The sequence below is a fragment of the Pseudopipra pipra genome, chromosome W, assembly GCF_036250125.1.
Source record: "Pseudopipra pipra isolate bDixPip1 chromosome W, bDixPip1.hap1, whole genome shotgun sequence".
In the NCBI taxonomy this organism is placed as follows: domain Eukaryota; kingdom Metazoa; phylum Chordata; class Aves; order Passeriformes; family Pipridae; genus Pseudopipra; species Pseudopipra pipra.
The window spans coordinates 38152384-38172479 of record NC_087580.1 but is presented as its reverse complement, the minus strand read 5'-3'; the positions used below and the strand labels follow the sequence as shown (position 1 = coordinate 38172479).

The 20096-nt window shown below is 53.3% G+C and overlaps 1 protein-coding gene and 1 pseudogene across 1 annotated transcript; one reads left to right on the top strand and one right to left on the bottom strand.

The window, feature by feature from the left end:
* The window catches only part of LOC135405029 (zinc finger protein 271-like), a 278014-nt pseudogene that overhangs the window by 192821 nt on the left and 65097 nt on the right, over positions 1-20096 (bottom strand).
* Positions 10460-11230, top strand: LOC135404679 (olfactory receptor 14J1-like). The gene has a single exon (XM_064639416.1). It carries the CDS (start codon positions 10460-10462, stop codon positions 11228-11230), a length of 771 nt encoding a protein of 256 aa, XP_064495486.1.

Below are 20096 nucleotides of genomic sequence, written 5' to 3'. Positions count from 1 at the left end.
GGATTTGGGAGACTTTGTGCTCCAAGTGAAATCTTGTGAGTCCTGAGAGACAAAGGGGTGGTCTCTTGGTGCAGAGACAAGAGCTGGCCATCTTTCCTGTTCACAGCTGCCCCTGGCTGGCAGCTTGGAGCTGAAGGCGGATGACCCTTAAGAATTCCCTTAAAAAAGTAACAAGGCACTTCTAGGAGCAGGGGAATCCTGGTTCAAAGATCAGATTGAAAGAATCCTTGCCTTTCCTCAGGATGCCTGATTACGATCTCATCTTTCTCCTCCCAGACTGCCACACAGAGGGATCATTGCAGCTCCCAAGTGCGGCTGCCCAGGGCATTTCCATGGATTTAGCACTGAGGAGTTTTCTCCATGGGGATCCTGTGCAGCACAGAGATCCTATGGCAGAGCTGTGCCCTTCTGGAGGGCAGCTGCAGCCCTGCAGGACACCCAGGCAAACGGCTGAAGACCCTGAAGGTGCCTGGAGGGCACTTGGGCACTTGGCTCCCACAGACACATCCCCACAGCAGCACCCAAAGGGGTTGTGTCTGGACAGGAATCTGCCACCCCCCCCCCCCCCCCCAAACCCCACAGTGGCTCAGAAAACCCACTGGTGAGAACAAGGAGAGCCCAGGCAGCAGGGGATAGCAGTGAAATGCCACAGTGCTGCTGCCAAGGGAGGAGGGACACAGAGAGACAGCTGGAAATCAGGGCCCTGTCCTTGCCTGGGCTCTGGCTGCTGCAGGGCAATGCACAGCCCAGCCCCCGTGGGCCTGAGGGCACAGGCTCTGCTTCGGCTGGGAAAGGAGCCCAGGCAGGAGCTGCTCAGGGAAGGGGTCTGTGCCACAGGGACAGCAGGGAGGGGCCCACATCCCCCTGCCCAGCCCTTGTGGCAGCAGCTGCCTCTCCCTGCCTGCCTGTCTCTGGGTGAGGAGCTGTTCCTGCCAGCAGCCCCTGCCTGTGCCCAGCTCAGCTCCCTGCCAGTGCTGCCAGAGCCATCCCCAGCCCAGTGCCCAGGGGCAGCTCTGCCTGGGCAGGGGCTGCAGAGCAGATCCCAGACAGCCTGAGGTGGCTGGGAAGGGGGAGGTGTTCTGGGGGGATGTGCTTCCTGAGAAGGGCCCCTGGAAATGGCAGGAGGTGGAGCTGAAGCTGTGAGGAGCCCTGAGCCTGCAGCTGAAGGGCCCTGCCCAGCCCTGCCCTGCCCTGAGGGGTCACTCCTTCCACCCACCCCTTCTCCCTGCAGGGCTGTGGCAGCTCCTTGGCCGGGCTGAGAGCTGACCCTGGCAGGCAGCAGAGTCCCTGCCCCAGCACACAGAGCTCCGGGGGCAGGACCCTGCTCTGCACCACAGCCCTGGGCACCCCTGGCTGCACCCCCACCTTCCCACCCCACAGCCAGCCCTGGCACAGGGAACCTTCTTGCCCTGGGCCTCTGATGGGGCAGCAGCAAGTCCTGCTCTGCAGCAGCTTCTCCTGCTGCACCCCAGCAAATCCAGCAGAGCCATCCTGACAGCTCCTGTCACTGCTGCCACTTGGCAGCTGGGAGAGGCACTTGCAGGAACTCACCTGCACTGCTCTGCAGCCACGGCCCGACCGTGGCAAAGGGCTGACAAGGTTCCTGCCCTGAGCAGCTCTGCCCTGTCCTCCCAGCCCAGGATCCCTTGAACCTCCTGCTCCCTTCTCCTCTCTGCCCTTGCTGCCTGCAGCTCCTGCCCTGCTCTGCCATATGGCCACTTCCCCTGCACTGCAGCAACTGGGAGAGTCCTGCTGAAAGATCCTAGAAGCTGTGGGATGGGCCAGCTTGTTGAACTTTCCTACAGCCAGGCAAGTTGCACTTTCCTACAGCCAGAGAATTCTTGCTTCAAATCCTAGGAAGGTTTCTCCTGTAGTGAGAGCTCAGTCACCTCCCAGCCCAGGCTGCCTCTCATCTCTCTGCCTTCTCTCCTGTGCCCTGGGTGCTGCAGGCAGTGCCCTCAGCCCTGCTGGGCTGTGCAGAGGAGCTGCTCACCAGCAGAGCTGTCTCTTTGAAGCTCTTCTTGCTTGCCAGGAGCTCCCTGTGTGCCAGGAGCCTGGCCCAGTTTAGCAGCACAGCAACAGCCCCAGGCAGCCCTTGCTCTGCCCCTCTGGGCTCCCTCCAGCTCTCCCTTGGTCTCCAGGGGAACCTGCTGGCACACAGCTGAAGGAAATAATCATGTTCCTTCTCTCAGATGGGCACAGACACTTCTTTCAGCACTGTCATTTCCCCAAACAGACACAGAGTTATCTTCAAGAGTCCCCTTTTCATGTCCCATCATTAGACAGGAAACCCAGACAGTGCCCAGGAGGGATCTCCTTCACCTGCACTGAGGGAAGGGACTCAGAGTTGAGTCAACAGAGGTGTTTCCTTGTGGCTCTGCAGAGCTGGGGCCAGAAGGACACTCAGCTCCCTCCACAACCCCCATGGGCTGGGATTCCTCCTGCCCCACTTCAGTGGGCCCAAAACAGGCCCCTGCAGGTGACTCCTTGTCCCAGCTCCCATGGCAATGAATGAAGACCAAAGCCAGGAGTGACCTGCTGGGACACAAAGCCCTGGTTCCTTCTGAGGGGCCAGAGGTGACCGAGATTCCTGCTAGGAACTGCAGGCTCCAGTGGAGCAGTTCCTAGGGACAGGGCAGCAGCTGTGGGATCTTCTTGGAGGCTGCTGGGACATTGCTTTGGCCAACTTCAGTGGCAGAAGGTGCCCACATGTAGGACAGGGGAACCTGTCACTGTTCCTTCTGTCCAGGGCAGCCCCTAGAGGTGTTCAGATGACCAAATGGAGTCAGTTCTGTGAGAGGCACCACCCAGGGCTTCTCAGGCACATTGGGGGCCTTTGGGGCAGGGAGTGAATCCCAGCCCTGCAGGGACACAAAGGCTGTCCCTTCTCTGCCCAGCCAAGGCCGGGCCAGGCACGAGTCCAGAGCACATCAGCCCAGGCTGTCCACACTTGTTTCCTCCCTCTGCTGGCTCTTCTCTCCCCCAGCATTTCAGCAGCATGTGCTGATCTCCTCAGGGATCAGGTCTGGGATTTTCCCCCTGGGCCTGAGTCCCAGCACGTCCACCCCCAAGGCCATTGTCAGCAAAGCCTCTGCACAGCCCAGCTCTCGGGGCTTTCAGAGCAGCTTTCCCCACTGCAAGTCTGTTCTTACCCCGGTGCCCCCGCTGAGGGGCTGCAGCCAGACAGGCCCCAATGCCCTGCGTGTGGGGCACAGGCAGGAGGAGCTGCAGCCCCAAGTCTCTCTGCATTCCACTTGCAGGCAATAACAGCCCAGGCCTGCTGAGACAGTTCCCAGGTTGCAGGACTGTGATGGGTTGGCAGAGAAGGCCAAGGAGACACAGGAGGGAAAGAGCAGGAGAGAGGTGTCCTCAGCAGGAAGGAGCTTCTGGGACCTGTGGAGCTGCTCTAGGGGATGAACAAACTGGGTGAACTTTTGTGGGTGAGGGTGAGAGGAGAGAGTGGTTTGGGTGACCTTGTGGAGTGAGACAAAGAGCCCATTCCAGTTGTCTTTGATAACCCTGGAATTCACTGGAAAGGCAGCACGACAGGATGCAAAGAGTCCCAGAGGTTTGTGCAGAGTCTTGGTGAAGACAGCCCTTGGGACACAGGCCTTTAGAGCACAGCTGGCAGGTTGGTGGAAGACAGGGAGGCTCATCTGCATCTGCTTCTGTCCAAGAGGAATCAAGAGGTTAACATAGTAACTGCCCATAGCAATGGAAATGTCTGATGGTTGCCATGGTAACTGACTGTAACAATTGAAAGGTATGCTGGTTGCCATGGTAACCGACCATAGCAATGGTAATGTGTGATGTTTGCCATGGTAACTGACCATGGGAACAGGAATGTATGATGGTTGCCATGGTATTTGACTGTACCAGTGAGAGGTATGATGGTTCCCACGGTAACTGATAGTATCAATGAGAATGTACGATGGTTCCCACGGTAACTGATAGTATCAATGAGAATGTATGATGGTTGCCATGGTAACCGACTGTACCAGTGGGAAGTATGATGGTTCCTGTGGTAACTGACTGTAGCAACGGGAATGTATGCTGGCTTCCATGGTAACTGACTGTAGCAACAGGAATGTATCCTTGTTACCATGGTAGCCAACCATAGGAATGTAACTTTATGATGGTTGCCATGGTAACCGAGCATAGCAATGCGAATCTATGATGGTTGCCATGGTAACAAACCGTAACAATGGAAATGTGTGATGGTTGCCATGGTGATTGTAGCAACGGGAATGATTGATGCTTGCCATGGTAACCGACCGTACCAATGGGAATGTGTCATGGTGGCCATGGTAACCGACCGTAGCAATGGGAATGTGTCATGGTTGCCATGGTAACCAACCGTAGCAATGGGAATGTGTCATGGTTGCCATGGTAACCGACCGTAGCAATGGGAATGTGTCATGGTTGCCATGGTAACCAACTGTAGCAATGGGAATGTGTCATGGTTGCCATGGTAACTGACCATGGCAATGACAATGTATGCTGGTTGCCATGGTAACAAACTGTACCAAAGGAAAATATGATGGTTGCCATGGTAACTGACCATAGCAACTTGAATGCATGATGGTTATCATAGTAACCGACCATAGAAGCCTGAGTGTATGATGGTTACAATGGTAAACGACCGTAGCAGTGGGAAGTATGATGGTTACCGTGGTAACTGACTGTAGAAACGGGAATGTATGCTGGTTGCCATGGTAACCGACCATAGCAGTAAGAATGCATGATGGTTGCCATGGTAAGTGACTGTAGAAAGAAAAATGTATGCTCGTTGCCATGGTAACTGACCATAGCAATGGGAGTGTATGATGGTTGCCATGGTAACTGACTGTACCAGCGGGAAGTATTATGGTTCCTGTGGTAACTGACCGTAGCAATGGAAATGTATGCTGGTTGCCATGGTAACCAACTGTAGCAATGAGAATGTATGATGGTTGCCATGGTAACTGACCCTAGCAACTGGAATGTGCGATGGTTGCCATGGTAACAGACCAAAGCAATGGAAATGTGTGATGGTTGCCATGGTAACTGACCCTAGCAACTGGAATGAATGATGGTTGCCATGGTAACCAACTATGGCAATGGGAATGTATTCTGTTTGCCATGGTATCTTACCATAGCAGTGGGAAGTATGATGGTTGCCACGGTAACTGACCATAGAAACGACAATGTATGCTGGTTGCCATGGTAACGGACTGTACCAGTGGAAAGTATGTTGACTGCCATGGTAACTGACTGTAGCAATGGGAATGTATGGTGTTTTCCGTGGGAACTGACCATAGCAAAGAGAATGTATGTTAGTTGCCATGGTAACCGACCATAGCAATGCTAATGTATGATGATTGGCATGGTAACCTGCTGTAGCAATGGGAATGTATGGTGGTTCTTATAGTAACTGACCGCAGCAGTGGGAACTATGATGATTGCCATGGTAACTGACTGTAGCAACTGGAATGAATGATGGTTGCCATGGTAACAGACCATAGCAATGGGAATGTAAGAGTGTTGCCATGGTAACCAACTATGGCAATGGGAATGTATGCTGTTTGCCATGGTATCTGACCGTAGCAGTGGGCAGTACGATGGTTACCATGGTAACTGACTGTAGCAACGGGAATGAATGATGGTTGCCATGGTAACTGACCATAGAAACGACAATGCTGGTTGCCATGGTAACAGACTGTACTAGTGGAAAGCATGTTGGTTGCCATGGTAACTGACTGTAGCAAAGGGAACGTATGGTGTTTTCCGTGGGAACTGACCGTAGCAACGAGAATGTATGTTAGTTGCCATGGTAACCAACCATAGCAAAGTGACTGTATGATGGTTACCATGGTAGCTAAACATAGCAATGACAATGTATGATGGTTGCCATGGTAACCTGCTGTAGCAATGGGAATATATGGTGGTTCTTATAGTAACTGACCATGGGAATGGGAATGTATGATGGTTGCCATGGTAACTGACCATAGAACCTGGAATTCAGATGGTTGCCATGCTAACTGATCGTAGCAATGCTGCTGTATGATGGTTGTCATGGTAACTGATTGTAGCAGTGGACTGTATGATGGTTGCCATGGTAACCAACCACAGCAATGGGGATGTGTGATGGTTGCCACAGTAACCGACCGTAACAGTGGGAATGTATGGTGGTTTCCGTGGTAACTGACCGTAGCAACAGGAATGTTTGATGATTGCCTTGGTAACTGACCATAGCAATGGGACTTTACAATGATTGCCTTGGTAACTGACTGTAAGAATGGGAATGTATGATGGTTTCCATGGTAACCGACCGTAGCAATTTGATTGTATGCTGGTTGCCATAGTGACCGACTGTAGCAACACGACTGTATGATGGTTGCCATGGTAAATGACAGTAGTAGTGGGACTGTATGATGGGTGCCAGGGTAACTGACCATAGAAATGGCAATGTATGATGTTTGCTATGGTAACTGACTGTAGGAATGGGAATGTATGATGGTTGCCATGGTAACTGACCATAGCAACAAGAATGTATGATGGTTACCATGGTAACCGAGCATAGCAATAGGAATGTGTGATGGTTGCCATGGTACCTGTGTGTAGCAATGGGAATATATGATATTTGTTATGGTAACTGACCATACAAACAAGAATGTGTGATGTTTGCCATGGTAACTGACTGCAGGAACGGGAATGTGTGACGGTTGCCATGGTAATCAATTGTACCAGTGTGAAGTATGATGGTTGCTGTAGTAACTGACCATAGAAACGGGAATGTATGATAGTTGCCACGGTAACTGACTGTACCAATGGCAGTGTATGATGGTTGCCGTGGTAACTGACCATGGCAATGAGACTGTAAGCTGGTTCCCATGGTAACCAACCATACCAGTGGGAATGTATGATCATTGCCACGGTAACTGACTGTAGGAATGGGAATGTGTGATGGTTGCTCTGGTAACTGACCGTGGCAATGAGAATATATGCTGTTTGCCATGGTAACTGACCATAGCAGTGAGAAGTATGCTCTTTGCCACAGTAAATGACTGTAGCAATTATGGTTGCCATGGTAACCAACCATAGCAATGACAATGTATTATGGTTTCCATGATAACTGACTGTGGCAATGAGAATGTATTCTATTTGCCATGGTAACTGACCATAGCAGTGGGAATGCATGCTGGTTGTCATGACAACTGTGATTTCCTTAGACTATGAGCACGATATTTTCATCTGCAAAAACATTAGTGAGTGCCCAGCGATCTCCCAAGATGGGCTTTAAAGGTCTCAAGCACATGAGCACTAGAGAGGGGCTAAGGAGCTGTGGCCTCAATGGTGTGGAGACCGAGGACAGTACAGGACAGCCCTGAGAGGGCTTGAAGGAAGGAGTTAGAGATGGTGGATCCTTTTGTCAGAGCAGAAAGGAGCATGAGAAAGAAAGAATTAATGCCAAGTGCAGCTGGGGAGGTCCCGAGTGGACGTGAGGAAAAAGGAATTTCACTCCATGGAAAACACTGGGCTGCAACATGTCACCCAGGAGGAGTCTGGATGAGCCCAAGGCTTTGTGTGTGCAGGAAGAGCCAGGGAGGACGCAGAGATGTCAGTGCAGGAAGGTGCCAGCCAGGTGGGGCAGCCGGGGGGATGACGACAGCCTGCAGGGAAAGGGGCAGGGCATGGACACCGTAGGACAGCCTGGGCTGGAGAGGAGACAGGGATGGGGAGAAGCTGAAAGGCCCTGACAGAGCCACCTTCTGCAGGCCTTTGGCCAGGGCTGCTGTCTGTGCCCCTGATGCCAGGAGGAGGGGAGTGCCCCTTGCAGACCTGGGGCCTCCTGGCCTCCTTGTCCCTGCTCAGCAGCCTGGCAGGTGCCACCCCATGGTCCTGCCCTTGGCATTGCACATCCCACATCCCAGTGCCCCAGGAAGAGCCCTGAGGAATGAGGCAGGGACAGGATGTGCCTTCCCAGAGGCTGGGGGTCAGGGCTTGGCCCATTGGATTAAAAAAACAAGTCAAAGTTTATTCAGCATTAGAGCCACCTTTCCCTTGCTTGTCCATCCTTGTCATCACTGTCTGCAGTTTTCTGCTCCAACTGGAACCTGGGGACACTTTCACAGTCATGTCCTTCAGTGGGACCCATTAACAGTACAAGAAACTTCAGTATTTCAAACTCATTTTGACTTGTTGAAAAGTTGTTTGAACTTCCTCTCAGGGACTGAGTCTCATGTAAACAACACCAATCCCCCTGAGGGTCATGAAATGCCTGGGGCTGTTGCTGTGCTGCTGAGCTGGGCCGGGCTCCTGGCACACAGGGAGCTCCTGGCAACCAAGAAGAGCTTCAAAGAGACAGCTCTGCTGGTGAGCAGCTCCTCTGCACAGCCCAGCAGGGCTGAGGGCACTGCCTGCAGCACCCAGGGCACAAAAGCAAGGCAGAGAGAGGTCACACACAGCCTGAGCTGGGAGGGAAGTCGAGAGGAAGATCCACTGGAGGATGAATCTTTCCAGGCTTCCTCACGGTGAGTCAGCATGAAGGGCAATGTGTCTGCAGTTGGTGCAAAGATCTCCTAATGCTGGCACATCCCACTCCCTGCTGCACCATCCCAGCCACATCCCAGCAGGGTTCCCTTCTCCCAGGGATGGCTGCAGGGTTGTGAAGCCAGGCTGTGCCACCCAGGCTGCCCCAAGCTGTCCTGCAGAGCAGGGTCCTGCAGCCCAGGGCTGTGACGGGGCAGGAGCTCTGCCACTGCCAGGGGCAGCTCTCAGCCGGGCTGGGGAGCTCCCTCAGGGCTGGGCAGAGGCTGGGGGTGGAAAGAGCAAAGCCTGGCAGGGCAGGGCAGGTTTCTTCTGCTATCAAGTGAGAGTTTCATGGGTCAGGGCTGCTCACAGAACCAGAGCACCCCAGGATATTTTCCAGGGGATACTTCAAGGGGAACATCCAAGGAGGGATTTCTCTCAAGCTCTCAAGCCACATGCCAGCTGGTTTGAGTTCCAGAGGGAACTGTGAGGAGCTGTCCAGGGCTGAGAACAACTTGCTGGCACTGTTGGTGTCTGGGAGGTGGCACAGCTGGGTCAGGGTTATGCTGCCCTGAGTGCCCAGTGGGCTCTACCCTGGCCTCTCCCAGCTGGACCCTCCGTGTGCATTTCCTTGGTTCTCAGCTTGCCCCTGGTCCTGAGGTTGTTCCCTCCTTCTCTCACTCAGGCTCACTGGGGAGGGGAATTCAAGCTACACAGTCCAACACTGATCCTGGCATTCCCCCCAGGCAGGTGTGTCCCTGGGAATGAGACATTCCCATTGTCCTCTGCCCTGTGGGATGTGGGCAGTGAAGTCTGTGGGCCTGGGTAAGGAGCTCTTTTTCCCTCAATCAGACCCCGTCATTAGGACACTTGGCTGTTTTGTGAGGTGTCCTTCCAAGCTGGGAGCTGCCCTGGAGAATGCAAATCATCCTCCCAGCACAGCTGTGTTCTCTGAAAGCCCCAGTGGAGAGGGACAGAGATGCTGTTCCCGTGCCAGGAGATGCTGTTGGGTTGGGGAGATGAGCCACAGGTGTCCTTGGCTCCAAGTGGGGTGCTGAGCCCTTGAGACAGGCTGAGACCTTGAGGGGTGTGGGATGGATCCCTCTGCTCTCAACAGTGTCTGGTGGCTTTTCAGACCAAAAAGGGAGTGTGAACAATGTCCATCTCAGGAAAGAGCAAAGCCAGGGCAGTTGCGAACAACAGAGAGGGACAGACCAGTTCTCCTCACTCTGCACAAAGCCCCAGGTAATTCTCCTGCCTGGCAGGACCTGCTCTGTTTTCCCTGAGTGCATCAGAAGTGCTGAGGGGTTCTGACATCCAGGAACACTCCTCAGGAGAGATGAGGGAATTGGGAAAAAAAAAAAAAAGGTAAACAAAACAAATCTGTGACACTGCCTTCTGCTGTCCTGGTTTTTCTCATAAACTGGGAGTGTGGATGCTGAGAAGCCCTTTGGCATTGGAAGCAGTTTCATCTGACACAGCTGAACACCAGGACAGGCCCCTTGTACCCACCATGCCCATGACCCCAACGGTGCAGAGCAGGGCTGAGCCCTCACAGCCAGTGGGCAGAGGGTCTGCTCCTCATGGAAGATGTAGTGAGCCCCAGCAAGGGCTCCAGCCATGGAGCTGAAGGACAGACTCCCAGAAAAGGAAAACAGGTGGGGGAGTGTAGCAGGGAGGGGGGTATTGGGAAATGGCTTTGGTTTTTCTCAGGAAGTTCTTTGCTAACATATCACCGATATTTCCTCTTTGGATAGTGCCCCACACCAAGAGGCAGCGAATGTGCAACATCAGTTCCCTCACCCAGTTCCTCCTCCTGGCATTGGCAGACAGGCGGGAGCTGCAGCTCCTGCACTTCTGGCTCTTCCTGGCCATCTCCCTGGCTGCCCTCCTGGCCAACAGCCTCATCCTCAGCGCTGTAGCCTGTGACCACCACCTGCACACACCCATGGGCTTCTTCCTGCTCAACCTCTCCCTCACAGACCTGGGCTTCATCTGCACCACTGTCCCCAAAGCCATGGACAACTCCCTGTGGGGCACCAGAACCATCTCCTACAAGGGATGTGCTGCACAGCTCTTTTTTTTTCTGTTCTTCATCTCAGCAGAGTATTATCTCCTCACTGTCATGTGCTACGACCGCTACGTTGCCATCTGCAAACCCCTGCACTACGGGACCCTCCTGGGCAGCAGAGCTTGTGCCCACATGGCAGCAGCTGCCTGGGCCACTGGCTTTCTCAGTTCTCTGCTGCACACAGCCAACACATTTTCCCTGCCCCTGTGCCAGGGCAATGCCCTGGGCCAGTTCTTCTGTGAACTCCCACACATCCTCAAGCTCTCCTGCTCACACTCAGGCTACCGCAGGGAAATTGGGCTCATTGGGGTTAGTGTCTGTTTAGCATTTGGTTGTTTTGTTTTCATTGTTTTCTCCTATGTGGAGATCTTCAGGGCTGTGCTGAGGATTCCCTCTGAGCAGGGACGGCACAAAGCCTTTTCCACGTGCCTCCCTCACCTGGCCGTGGTCTCCCTGTTTGTCAGCACTGTCATGTTTGCCTACTTGAAGCCCCCCTCCATCTCCTTCCCATCTCTGGATCTGGCACTGTCAGTTCTGTATTCGGTGGTGCCTCCAGCACTGAACCCCCTCATCTACAGCCTCAGGAACCAGGAGCTCAAGGATGCCATAAGGAAAATGATGACTGGATGTTTTTTTAAGAAGCAATAAATAGCCTCTTTTCTTCTGCAGAACACTCATTGTGTAACACATTTTGGGCTCAGCCTGCTTTCTAAAATTTTGGTAGTTTTTTTTTGGGGGGGGGCTTTCATGTTTTTTCCCTCTCTTCATGTCATTAACACTGAAATTTTATTCTTCATCCCATATAATTCACTCTCTACCTCTTTTTTTTTACCACCAAAATGTAGAAATCAGAAATCATGCTTTGTGTGCATTTAAACAAAATAAAAGTTTGTGCAGCAAGGTATTTGTCAAACATCCTCCCTGTGTTAGTTTGTACATGAGGAATCACAATCTCTGAGCGTAAGAAAGGACATAAATTCTTTTTCCCTGATCCTTCCTCCAAGACCTCCCCTGAAGCTGGAGGACATTTCCATGTTTGCAGATGTGGAGGGGAAAAGAGTCCCAGCACTGCCAGGGAGCCCCAGAACTGCGTCTGTTCAGAGCTGCTCTCTTTGCACTCCCACCCTCTCCTTTCCTGTCCATGCCCAAGGCCTGAGTGCTCTGGCAGCTCAGTCACTGTCCTGCTGTGTGTCAGGCCACAGTGGAATTGATCCATGAAGATGCACAGCATCATCACAAAGCTGAGCCAATCCTGATGAAAGATCTGAAGAGGGTTAGGGGAAACTGGGACAAAAGGGATAAGATAATTGGGGAAGGAAAGAGGAGCTTGGCCAAGAGAGACGAAAGATTTTGATGAGGTAAAAGCAGGTTCAGTTAATCCTGAGGGTGTTGAAACACTGACTGTGCAAACATTCCTGATGGACCTTTATGCACTTTGTAAACTCAAGCCCCAACACTCCCCAAAAGTGCTGCCCCTCCCATGGAAAGCAATCCACTGCTCTAATTCCAAGCCAGAAAAAGGTCAAAACCAGAACTCCAGACTCTTATTTGTACTCCAGTGCCCACCACATTCCCAAACCTGTATTACCAGTATGAAAAGCCAAGCGCTAATCCTGACCCAGCCCAAAAAGCTCTTCCCCTAATCATAAACCAGACACTGCCAGCAGAACCACAAACCTCCCAAAGTTCTGCCTAATCCCCACCCTGAGCTCTAAACCCCAAGCCCTGACCATTAAGCACCCCCACAGCCCTTGGGAGCAGGGCAAGGACCTGGAGGGCCCAGAGCAGGCCCAGGGGGTTGGCAGAGGAATGGGAGGTGACCTGGATCTGCTCAGCTCTGCACATGGCAACAGCCAGAGCTGGTGCAGAGACATCAGGGAGGGTCTAGAAATGCTGCTGGGAGGGGGGTGGGAAAGCAGGAGGGGTGTGTGCAGCCTGCAAGGCCAGAGCAGCAGCAGGGCCAGGGCAGGACAGCCTGCAGGAGAGATGGCCAAGGGCTCTGGCAGGGCTGCAAGGCCCAAAGGCACCCAGGCCTTTGTCCCCTTGCCTCTGGCAGCTGCCTCTGCCACTCAGGCCACCACAAGCAACTTTCCTGGCAGGTTCTGCCCTTGGTTTCTGCCTCGCCCCTCCCTCAGGAGCCTGGCAGGGGTTGCCCAGTTTTGGCCTTTGTTGTTCCTCCCCCTCCCATCCCAGTGCCCCCAAACAGCCCTGAGCCAGCCGGGAGGGACAGGATCTGCTGGGCCAGGGCCTGGGGCTCAGGCCTTGGCCTTTGTGCTCCACAAAACCAAGGCAGGCTTTGCTCAGCATTGCAGGGGCCTGCCCAGAGCCTTTGTCTGCCTGCACTCCTGGCCTCCAAGGAGCTGCTCCAAGGAGTCCCTGGGGAGGCTTTGTCAGGGCCTGCCCTCAGTGGGGCCCAGCAATGCTTCAAGGCACTTGGAGTTTGGCTTCTGACTTCTTCAGCAGCTGCTTCAATCTTCTCTCAGTACCTCAGGATCATGGGCTGGGCTGCAAACACACTGTGGGGCTCATTAAATTCCAGAAATCCCTCAGGATCTCTTTGTCTTCCTTTAATTGTCTTCAAGGCAATTTCAAAACAAGTCTTCAAAGTTTGTACTTTTTTTTGAAATCAAAGAATGGATATATTTTAGTTCAGAGGAGAGGTGATAGAGGTGTTCTCCAAGTGATCTTGATGCTGAGTGTCTCCTCAGGAGATCCACACTGACCCTGGATGATCAACCTTGCTCCTCACCCCCCAACCTCACCAGTTCTGACATGGCCCATCTTGGACTGACAGCTGATGCAACTCCAAACACAGTGTGGGACCATTAAAACACAGGAAAACAAATTATTTCTCTTCCTTTAATTGTCTTCAAGTCATCAAGAGTCCTACTCCTACAGCTAATTGGAGTTGTTCTGTAGTTTAGCTAAGGAGGAAAATTTTAAAGTGGATGCCACGAAAAAAATATATATTTTTATGAAAGGGAATAATTTACACAGAGCCTTGGGATGCAAGAGGGTCAGGGTGCAAAGGATTTGTATCCAAAGACAAGGGGGCAAAAGAGATTAGTAGCACTTAATCATTGACCAATTGAACAGTAATCAAGTGATTCAATAGCATTTGCTACAATTTTAACAGTGACTGAATTATAGATTCCCAATAACAACATTCACCCCACAGTCAATTCACACCCACACCCAGGCAGAGATGTGTGGACACATCAATAGCTGGGTGTGGAAAGGTCCCTCTCCCAAATTCTCCTTGTTGTCAGGGAAACACTCCCACAAATCCCTTTGTGTTTCCCAACAGACAAGGGTCACAGCTGGAGGAGTGTTTGTGGAGGAGGATCAGAATTGTCCTGGGCATCAGGGACAGTCTTTGGCGTGTTGCAAACTGGAGGGTTCCCGAGCTGGGAGAGGCTGCCAGAGGTGTCCCACTGAGAGGGAGGTGCTGGGGAGCTGCCAGGGCCTCCCTCAGCCCCGCTGGTTGTGGGCTCCCAAGGGGACTGGCTTTAGTTATCTGCTGAATTTCCATCCTGGTGTCAGGAATGACTGGAGTTTGCAAACTATTTGGGAATTGTATCCAACCTGTTCCATTTGGGTTCTGATTCAGTCAGGGAATGTTCCAAGGCTTTCATGGGATGACTGATTATCCTGTGTTCCCCAGCTCTTACACCCATCCAAATCAGATGGATGGTTTATTGACAATGTGTCCCGAGGGGCGGCACCTCCGATGCCATAGAAACCCCTCCCCCTGGATTAGGAAACCTTTGGAATTCAGGAGGTGTTCCAGTGGAGCATGAAAATGAACAGCAATTTTCCTAAAGCCCAGACCCCAGCAGAACAAAGCCAGGCCCCCTCAGTGGCAGAGCAAAGGTCCCCCATCCCTGTGTCCCTGTGGCCGCTGAGGCGGCAGCGCAGGCCCGAGGCGGTGCCGGGTCCCGGTGCAGCCGGGGCAGAGCGGCGGCTGCGCGAGCGGCAACCCCGGCGGTGAGTGCGGCAGCCCCGTGGGAGCGGCGGCTCCGGGCACAGACGCCGGCGGCAGCCGCTGTGGCTCCTGGAACCGAGTGGCCATTGGGACACTGCAGGGCCTCCTGGAATCCAGGGGCTGGTGGGACACTGGGGAGCCTCTTGGAGCCAAGGGAACCCTGGGATGTTTTGGAACATCCTGGAATCAAGGGGCCATTGTGACACTGCAGGGCCTCATGGAACCAAAGGAGGTCTCAGAATTTTTGCAACCTCATGGAATCAAGGGGCCATTTCTGGCAGGATGCTCTGCTCTGACAATACCTAAACAATGGTCAGAGAATGCAAACAATGCACACTGTGATGAGTTACTGCTGCTGTCAAGGTGCTGTTTTTAATGTTGAATTATTCTAAACCCAAAATGGTTCCTGAAACTTCAAACACACATCCTGCTTTCTGAAGCAGGATTTGACCTATAAACTGCTCCCTGGCCTGCAAATATGTCTGGGAGTCAAACCCTTGATAACTATAAAAGCCCCGTCTTAACTTTGATGTGTCAGATTCTTCCACAGACTTCCTTGAAGTGTGTAGAGCTTCTGCCATGAAGCAGGGACAGCTCTTCATGGTCACTCCCCAGGGGTTAAGTGAAAGAGAGAGAACTACCCCCTGTTGTTATGGGGTGAGTTACCTCAATCTCTCCTTCAGGATTGTTTCTTTTTGCTGGCTTTGATCCAATTGCTTTATTAGAATGACTTTGATAGACTGCACTGTCCTATCTTACACTATACTGCTAGGAGGTTTTGGCTTTTATACTGTGCAGGAAATAATTCTGTAAATTTAAGGTATTTCATCTATTCATTTCTCTGATCAATTGTCTGTTTATTTGTCATAATAAACAATTCATTTTATCGAAATATTTCTGATTTGCCATCACTAAAACCTGCAAGACAAAGTGATTGAATCACACCTCTATAATTCCTTCATACTAAACCAAACTCTGAGCCTGAGATTGGATCCAGCCGAACCCAGGCTCCTCTCTAAGAAGGAATTTAGAAAGCAAGGGGGTCCTTTCTGCCCCTCGTAGCTCAACGAGACGGCTTCTGCCATCAACTTTGTCTAAGCCTTCCCCCCCCCCAGCCCCAAGCCGTGACACATGGGCATGTCTTGTGCATGCAGTGCAAACATGGACTCCTGAGCTGGTCATTTGCTGTCCTTCCTTGGAGGGAAGAACAAGCCCAATGGCCTGGGGTGAGAGGCCAGTGCTGGGAGCGGCGCTGGCTGTGCCAGGGCACTGCTGGGTGCCCCCACCCTGAGCACTCCCACCCTTGTGCTGGTCACTGCTGTTTTCCTCTGCAGGGCGTTGCTTTGGGCACATCCTGGAGAGCAAAGTGGAAAGCAGATGGAAGCTTTGAGGCCCTGGCCTGAGGAGATGCCCCTGCAGGATGGCAGTGCTGCTGCAGAGGTCAGCTCTGTGCCAGCAGTGCCCGTGGCTGTCCCTGCCTGCAGTCCCTGGACAGTCCTGCAGCAGGGCTGGGACCGACTGCCAGAGCACTGAGGCCTCCAACAACACAGGGCTCTGCAGGACAGTGTGGAAGGGAAGGGAGAGGTGGCCAGGCAGGAGAAGGGCTGCTGCTCCCTGGCAGTGCTGCTCTGCTGGGACTCTTTTCTGGCCCAGCTCTGACCAGAGGCACCGACCCTGCAGCTGCAGAGAAGTCAGAGAGGAAAGATGTCAGGCAAACAAGTCAATGCAGAGTTCTTTATTTGGTTGAAGAACACAGTGAATACAATTCTCAATTTGTACAGCCTGTGGGCCAGGCTAGAAAGGCAAACACTGAATTAAAAATGGTGTATATATATAAAGATATAAATAGATATCCTTATAGATATATTTACAGATAAACAGATTTTTTGGTGTGAAGAAATTCTCACAAGAATAACACTCCTATCAGGAGAAAAAAATCAAAGAAGACATGGTGGGCCTTCAATGAAGTCCATAACAAGATTGGCTTTTAATGAGGTACATAACATGCATTAGAAGGCGAGTTTATTGCTTCTGAAAAACACCCAGTTATCAGTTTCCTCAGAGCATCCTTGAGCTCCTGGTTCCTCAGGCTGTAGATGAGGGGGTTCAGTACTGGAGGTACCACTGAGTACAGAACTGACACCACTAGATCAACGGATGGGGAGGAGGTGGAAGGGGGCTTCAGGTAGACAAAGAATGAGGTGGTAATAAACAGAGAGACCACGGCCAGGTGAGGGAGGCACGTGGAAAAGGCTTTGTGCCGTCCCTTCTCAGAGGGGATCCTCAGCACAGCCTTGAAGATCTGCACATAGGAAAAAACAATGAAAATTAAACAACCAAACATTAAACAGGCAATAACCACAGTGAGCACAATTTCCCTGCGGTAGCCTGAGTATGAGCAGGAGAGCTTGAGGATGTGTGGGATTTCACAGAAGAACCGGCCCAGGGCATTGCCCTGGCACAGGGGCAGGGAAAATGTATTGGCTGTGAGCAGCAGAGCAGTGAGAAAGCCAGTGGCCCAGGCAGCTGCTGCCATGTGGGCACAAGCTCTGCTGCCCAGGAGGGTCCCGTAGTGCAGGGGTTTGCAGATGGCAACGTAGCGGTCGTAGCACATGATGGTGAGGAGGAAATACTCTGCGTCAAGAAAGAAGACAAGCAGAAAGGCCTGGGCAACACATCCCATATAAGAGATGGTTGTGGTGTCCCGGAGAGAATTGTGCATGGCTTTGGGGACAGTGGTGCAGATGCAGCCCAGGTCTGTGAGGGAGAGGTTGAGCAGGAAGAAGCCCATGGGGGTGTGCAGGTGGTGGTCACAGGCTATGGCGCTGAGGATGAGGGCGTTGGCCAGGAGGGCAGCCAGGGAGATGGCCAGGAAGAGCCAGAAGTGCAGGAGCTGCAGCTCCCGCCTGTCTGCGAATGCCAGGAGGAGGAACTGGGTAAAGGAGCTGCTGTTGGACATTTTCTCCTTCCCCAGGGTATTTTGATCTGTTGAGGAGGAAAAGTCACTGCTGAGTTACACCAGGCTTCTGCAGCCAAACATTAAACATCTCACAGCCACCCCACTCTCAGGCTCTCTCTCCTCACTCACACCTCCCTGCAGCTCCCTCCCCTGAGCTCTGGCTTTTGCTGGCTGAGGGGACCACTGGAATCAGTAACTCTATGATGGGCTCCCAAAGACTCCTTCTTGCTCTGCTCTGAGAGGGAACTTGGAATGCAGGGTGATCTCAAATTAAATGTACTCGTGATACATCAAAGAGCTTCTCAGCTTTGCTCTTTGCAATTTGCCCAAATGAAGGACTGAGCTGAGGGAATTCTTTGTATTTGTTCACCCAGTTGCACCTGCCACTCTTATGAGTGGTTGTGGAGGTTTGAAATCCCTGACATTTCTATTGCACTGCAGGTCAAGTCTTGTGGGTTCTGAGGGGCACAGGGTCGGTCCCTTAGTGCAGAGAGAAGAGCTGCTCTGCCCATCAGTGCTGGGCTCAGCTGCCCTGTGCTGGCAGCTTGGAGCTGGAGGAGCATCACACTCAACTGTTCCCCTCCAAAGAAACTGCACATAAATCCAGGGATCCATGTCCAAAGAACAGATTGACACACTCCTCACCTTTTCATCTCTCCCCTCCCAGACTCAGACACAAAACACTCATTGCAGCTGCCCAGAGCATTTCCATGGATTTAGCACTGAGGACTTTTCTCCATGGGGATCCTGTGCAGCACAGAGATCCTATGGCAGAGCTGTGCCCTTCTGGAGGGCACCTGCAGCCCTGCAGGACACCCAGGCAAACAGCTGAAGACCCTGAAGGTGCCTGGAGGGCACTTGGGCACTTGGCTCCCACAGACACATCCCCACAGCAGCACCCAAAGGTTTGTGTCTGGACAGGAATCTGCCCCCCCAAACCCCACAGTGGCTCAGAAAACCCAGTGGTGAGAACAAGGAGAGCCCAGGCAGCAGGGGATGGCAGTGAAATGCCACAGTGCTGCTGCCAAGGGAGGAGGGACACACAGTGACAGCTGGAAATCAGGGCCTTGTCCTTGCCTGGGCTCTGGCTGCTGCAGGGCAATGCACAGCCCAGCCCCCGTGGGCCTGAGGGCACAGGCTCTGCTTAGGCTGGGAAAGGAGCCCAGGCAGGAGCTGCTCAGGGAAGGGGTCTGTGCCACAGGGACAGCAGGGAGGGGCCCCCATCCCCCTGCCCAGCCCTTGTGGCAGCAGCTGCCTCTCCCTGCCTGCCTGTCTCTGGGTGAGGAGCTGTTCCTGCCAGCAGCCCCTGCCTGTGCCCAGCTCAGCTCCCTGCCAGTGCTGCCAGAGCCATCCCCAGCCCAGTGCCCAGGGGTAGCTCTGCCTGGGCAGGGGCTGCAGAGCAGATCCCAGACAGCCTGAGGTGGCTGGGAAGGGGGAGGTGTTCTGGGGGGATGTGCTTCCTGAGAAGGGCCCCTAGAAATGGCAGGAGGTGGAGCTGAAGGTGTGAGGAGCCCTGAGCCTGCAGCTGAAGGGCCCTGCCCAGCCCTGCCCTGCCCTGAGGGGTCACTCCTTCCACCCACCCCTTCTCCCCCAGCCCCGTGGCAGCTCCTTGGCCGGGCTGAGAGCTGCCCCTGGCAGGCAGCAGAGTCCCAGCCCCAGCACACAGAGCCCTGGGGGCAGGACCCTGCTCTGCACCACAGCCCTGGGCACCCCTGGCCGCACCCCCACCTTCCCACCCCACAGCCAACCCTGGCACAGGGAACCTTCTGGCCCTGGGCCTCTGAGGGGGCAGCAGCAAGTCCTGCTCTGCAGCAGCTTCTCCTGCTGCACCCCAGCAAATCCAGCAGAGCCATCCTGGCAGCTCCTGCCACTGCTGCCATTTGGCAGCTGGGAGAGGCACTTGCAGGAACTCACCTGCACTGCTCTGCAGCCACAGCCTGACCGTGGCAAAGGGCTGGCAAGGTTCCTGCCCTGAGCAGCTCTGCCCTGTCCTCCCACCCCAGGATCCCTTGAACCTCCTGCTCCCTTCTCCTCTCTGCCCTTGCTGCCTGCAGCTCCTGCCCTGCTCTGCCATATGGCCACTTCCCCTGCACTGCAGCAACTGGGAGAGTCCTGCTGAAAGATCACGGAAGCTATGGGATGTGGCAGCTTTAGGAGATGCCTCCAGGAAGGCAAGTTGAACTTTCCCACAGCCAGAGAATTCTTTGTTCAAATCCTGAGAAGGTTTCTCCTGTAGTGAGAGCTCAGTCACCTCCCAGCCCAAGCTGCCTCTCATCTCTGTCCTTTCTCTCCTGTGCCCTGGGTGCTGCAGGCAGTGCCCTCAGCCCTGCTGGGCTGTGCAGAGGAGCAGCTCACCAGCAGAGCTGTCTCTTTGAAGCTCTTCTTGCTTGCCAGGAGCTCCCTGTGTGCCAGGAGCCCGGCCCAGCTCAGCAGCACAGCAACAGCCCCAGGCATTTCATGACCCTCGGGGGATGTTGATGTTGTTTACATGAGACTCAGTCCCTGAGAGTGAGTTCAAACAACTTCTCAAGAAGTCAAAGTGAGATGAAAACACTAAAGTTTCTTGTAGT